Source organism: Solanum dulcamara, chromosome 10 (genome assembly GCF_947179165.1).
Source record: "Solanum dulcamara chromosome 10, daSolDulc1.2, whole genome shotgun sequence".
Lineage (NCBI taxonomy): Eukaryota > Viridiplantae > Streptophyta > Magnoliopsida > Solanales > Solanaceae > Solanum > Solanum dulcamara.
In genome coordinates, this window is record NC_077246.1 from 70,172,470 (window position 1) to 70,188,509 (window position 16,040).

General features: G+C 33.9%; 1 protein-coding gene across 1 annotated transcript; it reads left to right on the plus strand.

Annotated features, from left to right (window-relative positions):
* The first annotated feature begins 5,970 nt into the window (after nucleotides 1-5,970).
* On the plus strand, nucleotides 5,971-11,460 carry LOC129871194 (uncharacterized). The gene is made up of 6 exons (XM_055946075.1): nucleotides 5,971-6,264; nucleotides 7,060-7,237; nucleotides 8,022-8,119; nucleotides 10,470-10,566; nucleotides 11,048-11,133; nucleotides 11,218-11,460. The coding sequence occupies exons 1-6, from the start codon at nucleotides 6,052-6,054 to the stop codon at nucleotides 11,269-11,271; spliced, it is 726 nt and encodes a 241-aa protein (XP_055802050.1). The 5' UTR covers nucleotides 5,971-6,051; the 3' UTR covers nucleotides 11,272-11,460.
* Nucleotides 11,461-16,040: the final 4,580 nt, after the last annotated feature.

Below are 16,040 nucleotides of genomic sequence, written 5' to 3' on the forward strand. Positions count from 1 at the left end.
AGTGGGCAATGTTTTTGCTTGTTTAATAGGATGATGAAAACTTTATAGGACATTTTTTGCAAAGTCAAAATTGGTTATGGGCTTAAGCCCAATTGAATTGGGATTTGGTAGTTGAGCTTGCTTTGAACATGAAAATCAATTGGACTATTCTAAAGTATTTATTCGCATAGTGGAGAACAAGGTGAAAGTTCACCATTAAATTGTACGATTTATTCTTTAAATGGTTCGGTCTTAATATATTTACCTGTCATATGGGTTATTTTTTAAAAATTTATTATTAACAATTAAATTTATGTCTGGCATGACATAAATTCTTTAAGGACGTGAAACATAACTTGTGGGATATTAACAACATACTCAGTATAAGTGGGGTATGGAGAGGATAGAGTGTGTGTAGACCTTACCACTATCTCATAGAGATAGAGAGATTATTTTCGAAAGACACTCGGCTCAAAAGTATCAGCTCCAAGTAAGAGAGAAAATAAATATATAGCATAGCAGTTAAAACGAAAAACAATGCAAATTCTACAAGACAAGAACAATAACAATACCAAAATAATGTGATAATCAAAAGGCAATAACAATACAACTATAATGACACGACTAAACTTGTAGGATTATGATATGAAAATATAAACTTACGTTCCGCGAAAAAATTATTTGTCTTGAAAGGGTCAGCACAAAAATAGGCCAAAAGTGCAAATGACCCAAAGTTCTGTGCAAGGTATCTTTTTGTAAAAGTGCATATATGGTTTTCTGATTGTTATTTAACGAGTAGTCAGGTTTTGCTGTCTCATATTAGGATCTAAAGTTTCAAAGTTTCAATCACTTATTTGAAATTTCAATCGTATGTTTAAAGTTTCAAAGTTCAAAACGTTTATTTGAAGTTTCAAAGTTCAAATCGTTTAGTTTGGAGCTTTAGTATAGCGTAAGTTTAGACCTTTTTAACTGCTCAAACTTCACAGCTTTGAGTATGAAGTTAGACGTATTCAATCCAAAATGTCATATTCAAATAATAGTAAGAAGACGTAGTAGTAACATGGAATATTAAATATGTTTACAAATGGCTAAATATTAAATAATTTTAAAAATTGAAATACAAATATGTGTCTTAGAAGCGACTACATGATTTCATTTCTACGTTTCTTTTATAAAATTGAAATGTTACAACTAAAATTATTCATTTTCTATTGAAAAAGTTCATGCCAAAATAATTTGATATCGAGTGGATTATTTTCGAAGGTGAAAAAACAACACCATCAAACTAATGTAAAAGAGAAGCTACAAACTAGGAATGTGGGAAGGACGCGAAAATTAGGATAGAAGGTTATTAGTAGGTAGGAGTGTGTTCATGCTGGTAGGTTAGAGTGCATTGTCTTGGTGCCCTTACTTGTAGTCGACTAGTCGTAGTGCTATGCTTGTAGTTTTTTGTTCTTCAATTTTGTTGATATTTGTTGTTTTGTGTAAGTTCAATTGTAGTATTATTTGGTTGTAGTATTGTTCTGCTTCTATCTGTCGTTTTGTTACTACCTATTGTCTCTTGTATTTCTATTACATCTTTCGTGAGTCTATTTTGTCTTGAGTCAGGGATCTACCGAAACAACATTTCTACCTTATATTTTGGTAGAGATAACAGGTAAGGTATGTGTACACTTTACCCTCTCTAGACCTCAGTCTGTGGGAATACATTGGGTATGTTGTTGTTGTTTGTTCTTTAAAACTTACCTCCCACTTGATCATGAGAATTATTCCTTTTTTCATTATTATTTTTTTACTTTATTTGAAAGTCGGCATTTTGATCATGAAAATTTCAAATACAACTTGAAGTTACTATATATTTCCATATTCTATCCTATTATTTTATGATAAAAATGACCCTATTAAAATATACTTCATGTTCAAATTATATTTCATGATTTTTAGGAAAAGTGCATTCAAGCAACCAAGTATTATTTGCAAAAATTATAACCAAACACGACTCTATCTTCAATTCTAACTTCAAAATTTTCAAATAATGTGAAAAAATATTTGTGATAGTATGCACTTGCTCGTATATGAGATATAACATATGACATCATGTGACTATCTATTTCGAAATGTTACTCTTTTAAAGCAGAATTGATTATATGTTTCAAGTAAATTAGTCAAGTTAGGTGATTTTGTTAGTTCTTAAAACTTAGGCGTATAATCCATATTTAAAAAAAATACATCAAATCCTAAATATTTTTGGGTTAGTTTCAAATATATACAATAAAGTAATTAGTTTACAATAAATATAACTATATTTTATTTACATTAAAAAATAGTCAAAAATCATAAAAAGTATATCTGACTATACAATATAACTTGTCAAGAATCATTATACACTAACTATAAAATATAGCTTACCTATACACTCAAAAAGCTATAATATAACTTAATTATACATAAAGTATATACATATACTATTCAATTTTTATTAACTCAAATTTACCTCTAAATAGTGCCAAAAATTTTAGCTATGAAATCCGTTCTATGTTTGGAATCTTTTCCTTTATAATTCGATCAAAATGATTCTACAGGGATTTATTGATTCCATAATCTCACTCCCTTTACAATATTCCCAAATTCCCCCCAAATCCACAATTTTGCTATCGGAAAATCCTATTTCTTTCACCAGTGTTGCTATGTCTTCAATGCCGGCGGCAGGACAAAGTTGGCAATATCCTACCCTGTCGGAGTGGCCAGAGAGTAAGCCTAATTTCCTGTTAGTTTCATATTGTGTTGTATTATATTGTATTGTACTATATTATTTTGATGAATATAATGTTTGAATAGACTATATTTTCCTTAGTTACATAATGCCACACTTCAGTATTGTGTTTGACAAACCAACAAGAAAAGTAGGCTACAGGTAAAACTATTAGAAAAGAAGGTCGGGTGATCACACCAAATCGATCATTATAGAAAATCAGACTTTTTGTTGTTAGATAATGATGAATTTAACGATATGATACAATAAAAATTTAATTAACAATCAAAACAATCATTGTATCCAAACAAGCTATTCCTATTCTGGTGTTTTGTGTGTACTACTCTTCATGAATTCAGGCAAAGGTTTCTTATGAAGTGGTATATGAATGTAGATTATGGTTCATTTATACTTCATCAAAAACAGTTGATGAACCCCATTTACAAAGAATGAGCTTTATCAGTTATCCTGCAATCAGTGAGGTGTAGGTAGTAAAATATATCTCCAACTTAGGGTAAAGCTTGCATTGTATTTCGAACAGCTCCAATAGGGCTAAAGTGTATGTGTTGTTGATATCATTTATCTTTTACTGTGGTCGGCCGTTCCCCGGATCCTGAGCATAGCGGGAATTTTAGTGCACCAGACTGCCCCTTTAATTATCTTTTACTGTTGGAAAATCTAGAGATCCTTCTAAATGTGCCAACATCTGTTAGATAGTCAGGGACGGATTCGTGATTTGAAGTTTTTGCACTCTTTCAAAGACCTCAAATTAATATACAATAATAATTGGGTTCACAATCAGATATATATAAATATTTAGTGAATTTCTTATTACATATACACGATCTGGGCAAAAGCTACTGGATTCACGTGAATCAATAAGTTAACTTATGATCCACCTCTAGTGATAGTCCAGGTGCATCTAAAGTGATTTGCTTGCATGCACTCAAGGACTCAAGGGTGCAGACATGCATGTTGACTTAGTTTTGTATGTGCCTCTGTGTATTTACATAAATTGAAGAACATAAGCCCATAAAAGAGGGAGTGCTAGGCTGCTAATTTTCTATAAAATCATTATTTACATGCTAAGCAAAACGAGGGTAAGATATTTCCAGTTTTTGAATAGCTAAAATGGTGAGCATCTAATTAACGAGATTCAAGATTGGTGGCATCTAATTGAGAATAGTAATGGTGGCATCTAATTTAGATCTAACATACGAACTCTGTTTAGCTGTTCTTTTATTTATATTAGTTCCAGGCTATGTCCTAAGTTTAGTTATTATTTCATTCTTCATAGAAAGTTCATCAACAAGTGTTAGAGATGTGGGTAGTATTTTGTTAAAGTCAGAGATTATTTTGTACAGTAACATTCTTATTTGTTTCCAAGTAATGTAACTTTGTCTTGCTTACACAGTTATTCTATTATATGATTTTGGTAATAGAAGTGCATTTTGGGACGTTGGTATACGAAGAGCTATAAACTAAATCAAACCATCAAATAGCTTGATCTTGTTAGATTTGTAAGACGTCTAATGTTGTTTTAATGTTTATATCAATTAATAAATGCAAGATCGAAGACGTATGTCATATGAAGCTTAAGATTTGATGGACAAAGTTATTCAATTCCACTATATTCATGTTAGTGAAAGGTAACAACGGTTAAAAACTTGCATGCACCAGATATTTCACCAAACTGATAAATGCAAGAAGTGTGTCAATCATATTCCCATTGATCACCTAATAATTGCAATGTATTTTTCCTTGGATCTTTATCATGTGAAAATTAATTATCCCTTTTTTTTTGGAAGACTCTATCATGCCAAACAAATTTGTTGTCGAATTGATTCATTAGAGTATGAAGAAACAACACCATCAAGCTAATGCCTAAAAGAAGTTACAAGCTCGTATTTTTCAACAGATATTACTTTTAGCAATATCTTTCATATTTTGATCGAAATTTAGATCTCATGTCTAAATTTAAATTGAATTCAAACAAACTTTAAATCCAACATCAAATGTGAACTATGAAGTATAGTTTGACATTATCATGATTTAAAGTTAGAGCCGATTTGAATTGGCTTATAAGTTACTTATAAGCTATTTTCAATTTTTTGCAGTGTTTGGATGGTCAATTTAAAGTCATTTTGTGCTTAAAATAAACCCAGTAAATAATTGAGTTTATTTGAATGGGCTTATTTTAAGCAACTTATAAGTTGAAAACAACTTATAAGTAAAAAAAACATAAGTTGGGTTGTACCTACTTATTTTTTTAAAAATTATAAGCAATTATCAGCTTATACGTTATTTAAAATAAGTCTATCTAAACAGGCTCTTAAAAACTTCATGGAAATTACTTATGAAATGACTTAATTTTTAAGAATATATATTTTAGCTCTTCTCATTTTCATTGTTTTGGGCTTTAGCGTATTTCTTCAAAGTGTCCACTCTATAGTTTAAAAATAATTAATTATTGTCTCATTAATTAATAATTTCGTATCAAATTTTAAGTTAGATATACCACTCTTTCAGATTCAAGTCAGATACACTACTACTTCAGATTCAAGTCAAATACATATATAAAAAATACTAGATACATGTATATTTGATACATATACGTTTTGAAATACAAATACATAGATGAGAGGCGAGTGAGAGAGGAGAGAAGAGAGAGACGAGCAAGATAGTCAATATGTATCTTTTGGTACTAGATACATGTATCTTTAATACCAAGTACATAGAAAAAGAGGTGCGCGAGGAAGTCAACATATATCTTTTGATACTAGATACATGTATTTTTAATAACAATTACATTCTGAAAGCCAAATACATAGGAAGAAAGATGAGCGAGATAGGAGAGAGGCGAACGAGAAAGTTACTGTATTTTAGATACATATGAATCAAGATTGGATGCAGTGCCTCTGGAACAAATTACATCTAATTTGATCTGCATGTATCTAAGTGCGCTAGGTACATATATAAAATGTGATACAGAAGGTAAATACGGAAACTAAAATGAAGGTACATAATTAGGTCCTAAACTAATGAAATTTATTGTACATAAGGTAATTTCAAAAACTGAAGACACGTAATTAGGCTTTAAATTAGTAAGATTTTATTATTTTGGGCTTTCAACCAATTACTTTTCATTGTTATGGGCTTTAGCCCATTTATACAAAGTATACTGTATACATTCGGACTTTTTGACAATGCATATTTATTTCTTGATTTCTTTTTCCTCAATAGATCTCGCCCTTTTTCCAGAATTTTCAATCACAATAATTCCCAATTAAGCGATCGGAAAACCCTAATCACCGGTTGCTATGTTACCTTCAACGTCGGCGGCAGCTACTTCATCGTCGTCGCAATTCACCTACTCGAATGGCACCTACTTTCCGACGCCTTTTCATCTCCAACAACAACCTCCTCAGCCGTACATAGGCGCTGCTCCTCCGCCTGTGCAACTTCCTGCTCCTTCCGTCTATCCTGCTCCTTCTTCTATTCCTGGCGTTTACACTTTGCCTCAGTTTCAACAAGTAAGTATTTCAAAGATCAGCATATATTGATGGCCGACAATAAACACTAGTATCTGAATTTCGCTCTTTGTATACCCGGGAAAATTGAAATTGGTTGCGCTAGAGTCAGGCTAACATCCATAGAAAGTTTACTTACATGCTAAGTTTGCATTTTTCCCATCTCAAAAAGTTGCCTTTATGTAGTTATGCAAGTAACTCTTTTGCCTTGCTCCCTTTGCTGGTTGATTGGGATAAAAAAAATTAGAATTTGGCGGGTACAACAAGTGTATGCATATCTTACCCTACCTTGGAGGTAGAAACATTGTTTCCAATAGACCCTCGGTTCAAGTAAAAAAAAAAAACAAGTCCAGAGCAGTATAGGGAAAAAAATAATGGAAGTGAAAGAATCAAGGAAAAATACTATAGACAACCTCACAAATCATTTTGAATAGTTATCATAACAAGATAAAAGATAATCGAATTTGGCGGGTAGTTTTGTAAAATTCCCTATGAAATTGTCGAGATAATTTTCTTTTTTTTTAAATAGATAAATAAGTGTGGTGTCCAGACAAGCTTGCTTCTTGAGATTATATTTTCTTCTATATGTGTGTATATGTGCATGATAAGATATCATGACAGCCAATTATAAGCTTGTTAGTTTCCTCTAGGAGGAGAACAGAAGAAAATTTTTCTATAGAAGTATTTGCAGATGACCTTTGTACATCTTTAGCTTTGTCATGGTAAGCCAGTGAGCTTGTTTGAAAAAAGAAGACGTTATATTTTTTCATGCTTGTAATGTTGTAATTCTTGCGGCAGGCTCAACAGTTATTCCAAAGAGATGCACAAACGATCACACCTGAAGCACTTGAAAATGTGAAAGCTGCACTTGCGAGCAGCGAAATCGAGCACAAAGCTGAGGCCAAGAAGAAAGCTGTACCTCGTAAGGCAGCAGGACAGAGTTGGGAAGATCCTACTCTGGCAGAGTGGCCCGAGAGTAAGCCTTATTTCCTATTTCTTTTTCTTTCCTGGACTGTCTGTGCCTCATGCCGTTCAAGTCTGTTTATTTATTATTCTGAAGTTTTGTGGGATTACTCTAGTTCTCTCTCCTCTTGTAGTTATCAAAGTTTTAGCTATCAATTGAAATGGATACTAATATATTACCTCGTGCTGAAGGGTTTGTGCATTATGAATTTGGTTCAAACTGACGCAACAACTATACAATTTGGAATTTTGGGAAGAATTCAAAGACCCCATATCTATTAGCTTAGGCTGAAGTGCTTAATATTATTGCAAAAAATTTCTTGTCTGGATGATAGATGCATGATAATATACTATATGAATTTGTGTTAGTTAAATTATGGGGAGTTTACTGTCTTCTCTTTCTAAATGCACTTCTTTCTCTGCCTTTTCTGAAAGTTTTTTTTAGCAAAAAAGAACTCTGCGAAGTAAATTATCAGATGTTACATGTTTGAGTATTTATGTTTTTTTCTGATAAGATGTTGAAGTATTATGCTTTTTTTTTTGAAATTAGTAATGTTTAAGTATTCTGCTTTATTGGTCCACTTTTACCGATTACGGTCTTGCAAGTGATTGTATTTGCTGCCGGTCGATTTTCTTACCCAATTATCTTTACTATTGATTCTCTTAGTCACTTCCTTCTGTGATGGCTGTTTGTACCTGTTTCCCATGGTATGGTTACTCATTTGTGCCTTTATTGTTAGAATTGGTGCAACTTCTAGTATAGTGGAAACTAAGTTACTGTTCTGATGGTGTCACAGATGATTACCGTCTATTCTGTGGTGATCTTGGGAATGAGGTGAATGATGATGTCCTATCAAAAGCCTTTTCAAGGTTTCCAACTTTTAATATGGCTAAGGTATGTTCCATTTATATTTTCCAATAATTTTACATGTTTATGTTTTTGATTGTTATACATGAGTACCAGTATTTCTGGTCATGAAGGGAGAGAGAAATCCTTCTACATGCTTAGACATCTATTGATAGTGTGGGTACATCGAAAATGGTGTGCATGCATCTAGTTTTGAGAGAGACTTCTCCTCACTTTTAACTGCTTTCAAATTGGACTTTAATACCTTTTTAGTAGTATCATTGTAGGATTTAGAAAATGTATTCCTAAGGTTGTATAGTAGTGGGGTGGCCGGTGGGGTACACTGCAGAGTGCAGACATGAAGAGAACACAAGCCAATAGTAAGGGTGTGAGATATTGCTAGTTTTTGGATATCTAAAGCAGTGAGAATCTAATTAGGGAGATTGGTGTCTGTTGAGTCCCTTGTTGGTGGGACATTAGGGTCCTTGGTCTCCTTTTCTTTTCTGGTAACTAATCCTTCTCATTACCAAAAGTGAACATTACATAACATTGTAGAAGATAAACGGTTGGACATAGCCCCCACAATTATCTTATCTAAGAATCATTTTAAACTAATAACAAGAAAGAAGCAGTGGCCAGCACCTAATTATACCAACACCAATTAAGTTTTAGCTAGGATAAAAGTTAGTCTTGCAGCCATGCTGTAAGTCTAGCTTGTTTTGCAGCTCTAGCGTGGAAGTCCTGTATGATGAGTCTGATCATAGCCTGAGTATTTTTTCCTTTGCTTTGAAATACTCGAGTATTCCTTTCCCTCCAAATATAGTATACTGAAGCAGCCAACATCATTCTGTACACTCAGCTTGTGTGGGGTTCTTCCTTTAGCATGCATTTCAGCCCATTTCAGTTCCTCTGACCATTGAGTAGGGGACTTCCTGATGCCGATGCACTTCAATAACTGTTGCCATACTTCATTAGATACCATACATGCAAAGAACAAGTGATTTAAACTTTCAGGTTCCTTCTCACACAGAGGGCAAATATGATTTGTAGTGACACCGCACTGAACTAATCTATCCCTAGTGTTTAATCTTCCAAGTGCAGCCAATCTCAAGATAAAAGTCCATCTAGGTAGGCCACCATTGTTACAAACTCGTCTTCTCCATGATACCTTCTGAAACTGTTCTCTCAGCTTTAAATAGAACTGTTTAATTGAAAAGTTAGGTATATTTATGATGTCCTTAGCACCATATACAGCTTGAAAAAAGTATTTGGTAGCCTTAAAGATCCTTTGAATGACCCATGAGGTCTGTTTAGGGATGTCCACCAGCAAGTCTCTATTCCCATAATAGGAGTGGATCCACTTTACCCACAGCTTATCCTTTTTTGTGCATATGTTCCATAAGAGCTTACTGATTGCAGCCTCATTCCTGTGGACACATCTAAGATATTCCGGCCCTAAGCAGCTCTTGGGTAACATACTCTTTCCCAGGCAAGTAGTGCCCTTTTTGATAATTTAGTACCCCCAGTCCATAAGAAGGATCTGCAAGTGGCTTCAATGATCTGGATTACCTTCTCAGGTAGTACAGAAACTTGTGTCCAGAATACTTGGATAGAGAACAACAAAGATTTTATCAGTTGGGTTTTACCTGTATATGACAAAAACTTAGTAGTCCATGATTTAATTCTACCCAACATTTTCTCCAGCAATGGTTGACATTGGACGATAGATATGGTCTTAAGCAGCCCTCCCCTCCCCTCATGAGCTAGCTTTTGGGGTTGAGTTAGGCTCAATATCCATATTTTTATCATGGTATTAGAGCCCAGCCCAGCCCAATTCATTATTTCATCCAATGTTGGCCCCCCATCTTTTGGGGTTGAGTTAGGCTCAATATCCATATTTTTATCATGGTATTAGAGCCCAGCCCAGCCCAATTCATTATTTCATCCAATGTTGGCCCCCCATCTTTTTTTGTCCAAGCCCCAGATATCCAGTTCTGGGTGTTTGGGAGAGTGTTGAATCTTTGGTCTCCTTATATGGTGTTGGGCAATCCTCCCCTCACAAGCTAGTTTTTGGGGTTGAGTTTTGCCAAGATCCATTTCCTTATCCGTGGCATCTATCTAATTGAGAAGATTGTAACTGTGGTGATAAATTACCTCTTCCTTGGAGCATAGTCTAATTGTAATTTGTTTATTGCCCAAAAGTGTTGTAGTTATGTGTAAGAAAGAACTGTAGTGCAATGCTGATGTTTACTAATTTTGTTCTATCCTCTTTCACGTGAAGAAAAAGAAACAAGAAGTATTTTATATTCGCCTTGCTCTCGTGGAATTTTATTGTATTATTGTGTGTTGTAGCTTACAAAGTTCAGTAACAAAGGGTGTCTACAATGCATGTTGACAGGTTGTGAGAGACAAGCGGACTGGTAAGACCAGGGGATATGGATTTGTGAGTTTTTCCAACCCGTTAGACCTTGCTGCAGCACTTAAAGAAATGAATGGTAAGTTATCTGTTAATCTTTATATGAATGTGTTGTCTCTTATTATGCTTAAGCTATGTCAGCATAATCAATATATTAATATAGTGGTCTGTCACAGTTATGTGATCAGCTTTTACCTTCTTGAAGACCACCTCTCATGAATGATATGGATGGTAGCTTTTAGTTGGATCTAACATTTTCCTTGATATACTGTTTGGTCGATGCGATGTGTGGGTTTCTTCGTTCCCCCTTTCTTTGATATCTTTATGTCAACTGATTCAGATTGATTTTAGGAGTGCCCTCTATTGGGCCAATGGTATTTGAACTTGTAATCCTTCTCCCTCTCCCCCTCCCCATCCCCTCTCCTCCCTCCATGAAAAAGAAGGAATAGTCAAGTAGGGAGGTACATGATTGTCTGAAGTAGCAGTTGTTTTAGTTATTTAATTGGTATAATATTATATCCAGATGCCTACTAATGAGGTAGTATTCATGCTATTTTCAGGAAAGTACGTAGGGAACCGGCCTATTAAACTTCGCAAGAGTAAGTGGCAAGAGAGGATCGACTATGAGGCTCTGGAAAGTCACAAGGTGAGGGTTTTTATCAATGGTGATTGTTGTACTTATATGATATTACATCTTGATAGACTTTTTGGATGTTGGATCTTGTGGCAGAACCGATCACATAAGAAACCGAAGCAAGCTAAGAAGGGTATATTTCACAAGTGAGCACCAACCATGATAATGACTCAAGCAGCAAGATACTTTAGATGATGTATTTTAAATGTGTAGTAAGCAATTTCTTCACCATTGCCTCTACCTGGGAAAGAAGGAACAAATGATTGTCCCAGGATGCATTACTGTTTGCACACATTTTACTGTACTTCTGCCCCCTGAAAGTCTCCCCATTGATCTTTACTCTGACTTCAACGGTTTTCCTATTGATTCGCCCCGCCAGTGCTAAAAAAAAATAACGACGAGCCGCTACTTTTACAGGACACTCTTCCCTTTTTTAAATAAGTTAAATTCTTTCCTTTACAATATATTTACAGCCTCTCTATCTCCATGAGATAGTGATAGGATTTCTGCGTACACTCTATCCTCCTTGGACCCTATTTGTGAGATTTCATTGGTATGTTGGTATGTTGTACAATATATTTTTCTTCCTAGAGCTTCTCAAGATTTTTACTTTCGAAATCTCCTGTTTCCCTTCATACCAAATCCGGCATATAAAAGTGGAAGTTGAAAAGAAAAGTCAGAAAGCCAAACTAAGGCACACATTGAAGGTGTGGCGATTTCAAATTAAATGGTAACAGAGGGATGGTTCACTACAATGTCAATGCCAAGCTTGAAGCAGCCTTATATTCTAAGGGGTAAAAAGCTTATGTGGTTGGTCCAATTGAACATGTGAATCTGATTTATTGGAGGACGGGGAGGAGAAGATAGCAAATAGAGGTATTGATGATTTTCTTTTCATTATATAGTGTATTTGTAAGATGAAAATAAGGATATCCTTAATCCTTTTTGTCCAGTTTTGGAAGGATTTGAAAGCCAAATATAAGAGGTATCCTATATTGCAACTCCAATACAAGTTTTAGAACTGATGAAATCAGAAGTGCTTTTGTGGAATTGCAATTCCAGAACATGTTCTCAAGTTTAGATGCATAATCAATCTTCTTGCTTGGGAGAATTTTTGCACGGTAAATAATTCCATTATGTTCTTGGGTCTCATCAAACATATATATGAGGTACTCAAATAAGTTGTTGATAGCGCATACGTAGTAAGTGTTCGGACGTTATAATATTTGCCCTCTTAATTGTACTAAGAGGTTGCCTTTTGAGAGATTAGGCTCAATTTTATTTGGGTGGAAACTTGAAGTCAAATGGATTGTAGTCCATGCTCGTAGGGAGAAAAAGGCAATTTCAATTGTAATAGTGACCATTGTTTAGATTATCTAAACTAATAAACTTGTGTTACACGCATTTATTGTGGCATGTATTGCTTGGATGTTGAAGGAAGGATAATATTATTTAAGAGTTAGGATGAATACACTAATCAGGTCCTACAAAAATAAACATCTCCTTCTAAATATTAGATGAAAGGTCACAAAGAATGCGAACAATAGATGATTTTGAATAAGAAGACTTGCCGAGAATGAATCGTTCTTCATATGTTATTTCATCAAATTTCAAGAGATTAGGTATGTAGTGACGTTGAATAAAATAAAAACTCCCGCAATCGATGAATAGAATGTTTATACCACTTTTTGAAAAGATAAATAGGGAGTATGAAATAATCTTTAATTTCTTCTCTTCGTGAGTAAGGGTCCGTTTGGATTGACTTATAAGTTGTTTTCAGTTTTTTTGAAAAGATATCATGTCAATATATTGATACTGTGATGGTATCTAGCTCACAAATCTCATGCTTTGTGGGACATGGATTGTAAAGGGATATTTGTTTGTAATTATTTTGCTTTTATGGGGCATGAACTTAGTTTTTCCTATTTTTTTAGCTTATAAGCTGCTTAAAATAAGTTAAGCCAAACAGACACTAATTTAGCTATTACTATAAATATTTAAATATATTTAGGCTTGGGCTTTTGTGTCATTTCGTGTATCCGAACCCATTTATACATGGGAACCGAATAATGTGTGGATTATAAAACGCTTCCTTTATCCCAATTTTTTTTAGGATTTGAGTTACGAATATTTTTTGTGTCAAAAGTATGGAGGTAAGTGAAGCGAAGGAGAAATCCGGTAGATTGTATGGTGATGTAAAACAGGAAACCGAATCCGAGCAGTAGTTCTTTGACAGTTGGAGTTAGTTATCATCATCTTGTTGCTTAGTCCCTATGTTTTCCTTATTATTTTCCTGTTTTGTATTTTAGTCTTTCTTCTTTGATAGAATATATCTCAGTTACAGAAGTGGAAAAAGGCATGAATGATATACAATCAACAACTTACGCTCTGATACCACTTTGTTGGGAAAAGCTAGCACAAACAAAGGTGCACGATAGGACAATAGCGGAAGACAACCCAAGTCTAAATTTTTCCTTCTATTTGAACCAAGAGGAGGCAAATCAATACAAGCATAAATAATATTTAGGCAGCAAGTATATCAACCAAACTAAACAAGTCAAAGCAAGAATAAATCAACAATATGAGATACTAAATTTATGTGAAAAACCTCTTCGGTGTGAAGAGTAAAAACCACAAAGCCAAAGCTCAACTATAATAAAAAAAAAGTTACAAATGTTCTCCAAAATGATCACCAAAGAAGTGTCAAACAATGAGCAACAACAACTACAATATAACATCAAAGAACTAGAGAAGAAAGGAGTAAAATCACCAAAAATACAACTACTGTTCACGACTAGAAATCTGGAGCTACAGTGGTCCAAATCTACCTATGTCAGTTCCCAATCAAAGATTAAGTTGAGAGGAACAATATGTCCAAAAATCATCTCAATCAAAGAAGAAACGAAGCGGAAATCGCGATTTGAAGAATGACTCATACGGTTGGAATGGGGTGCAAAAATTTGCCTCTTTTCTCACTTTTTTTCCTCTCTTTGACTGCTATTCTTTCTCTTGTGTGTGTGCTGAAAATAAGATTTACAAGTCTTACATATGCATCATAAAAAAAATTGGGCTTATGGGCAAGAGTTGGCTAGTCCAAATTGAGTTTTTATTTATCCACATAGGAAGGGAAAAAGATCAAAACCCAACAGTTTGATGGTTATTTCAGGCTCGCTTCTAATTCCCATTGAGTTGTACACAAGGCATTTGGAGTAGTACTTTGGCAATTGGAGTTAGTTACCATAATCTTGCTACTTAGTCCCTATGTTTTCCTTATTATTTTTCTATTTTGCATTTTAAACCTTCTTCTTTGATAGAATATATCTTTGTAACAGAAGTGGAAAAGAGCATGAATGATATATCTCTGTATCAGAGCATTTTTCTGACTCTACAGTGGCCCATGACGGAATTGCAAGACATACCGGTTAAGCTAGATCGCATAGCCACTTACATGGCTAGTATCGAGCTGGGATAAATTCAGTTGGAAATTGGGTTGGGATGGAACGCACTTCGAATAGGCCCTAAACTAATGAAATTTATTTTGTTCGCCCAAATTAGGTTCTACACATAATTTGTGAAGTTGGGACTTGGGCCGGGATGGATATTTAGCCTTTTGGACTTTTGTGTTTACGTCTCTCTCCATCATTTGTCCTAATCCATTTATACATTAATAATGAAGGGAAATTACAAAATCTCATTAATTTATGAGCTAATTATTTAAATACACGCTAAGTTATAAAATTACAAATCTTATTAGATTTTGGTGCGTCCAGTTACATGTTTGAGATACATGAGATCAAAACTAATTGTAATTTGTTCTGTAATTTGCTCTAGATACATTGTATCCAAGTGGATTCACATGTATCTGGGATACATAGATAAATCTCTCTACCCTTCCATCTCACTCGCCACCTTCCTATGTATTTGAGATACGAGATACATGCGAATCACACCAGATATATGTGATTCGCATGTATCTAAGATACATAAATAAATCTCGTTCGTCTCCCTTGTGTTCTCGCTGACCTCTCCCTTTTTCAATGTATATGTTAGCAAAAAAACTGCGTCTAAATGTATTTGACTTGGAATTTTATATGAAATTATTAATTAGTGATATAAAATATAATTATTTCAACCTATAATATAATGAAAATTAGTAAATGTTTCGATTATAAAAGGCTTTCTTTACACTTTGTTTGAATGGTGGTTTCCATGGTTTCACAATGTATGATATTGTATGGTATAGTACTATACTGTATAATATTATATTTGGATAGACGGTATGCTTTTCTATTATTTAATGATAATTTTGTTGTTTGGTTTAACTGTATTGTGACTGATAAATTTACGAAAATATTCTTAATTATTATAAATATTAAATTTATCATTTTCCAGCTCTAATTTTACATCCTAAGACACCACAAAGTTGCTGGAGGTTTGGTTTTTAAAAATCTACAGGGCCTTGAGTTGAACCCCTTTGGTAAATGTGGAATCTTTTACTTTGTTAAAGGAATACAGGCGGTGAATAATTGTTACCATTTACTCTGGTTAATTTTTTTTTGCCATGATTACTGTTATTACTTTCTAAAGTTTGTGTTAGTCTTAAGCATATTATGGTCAAAGTGCTGATCTTTTGTTGAACCTTGTTGCAGAGAGCTCAACACTCTGGGTCTGACAAATTTTGTAATGAGACTCATCGAGAAGAGGAATCACGTTGATAGATGGATCAAATATGTTGAGATGGTCTTAACAATCGTAATTTTGTCTTAATAATCATAATTTTGTTTTTCAATTTGAAATCCCTACGAGCTTTAATGAGTAATATGACAGTGAAAGCAATAGATATATTTGGGTAGCGTTTAATAAAGAATAAAAAATAAATTAAAATTATTTAAAAATTAAGTATGAATATAATTGAAAAA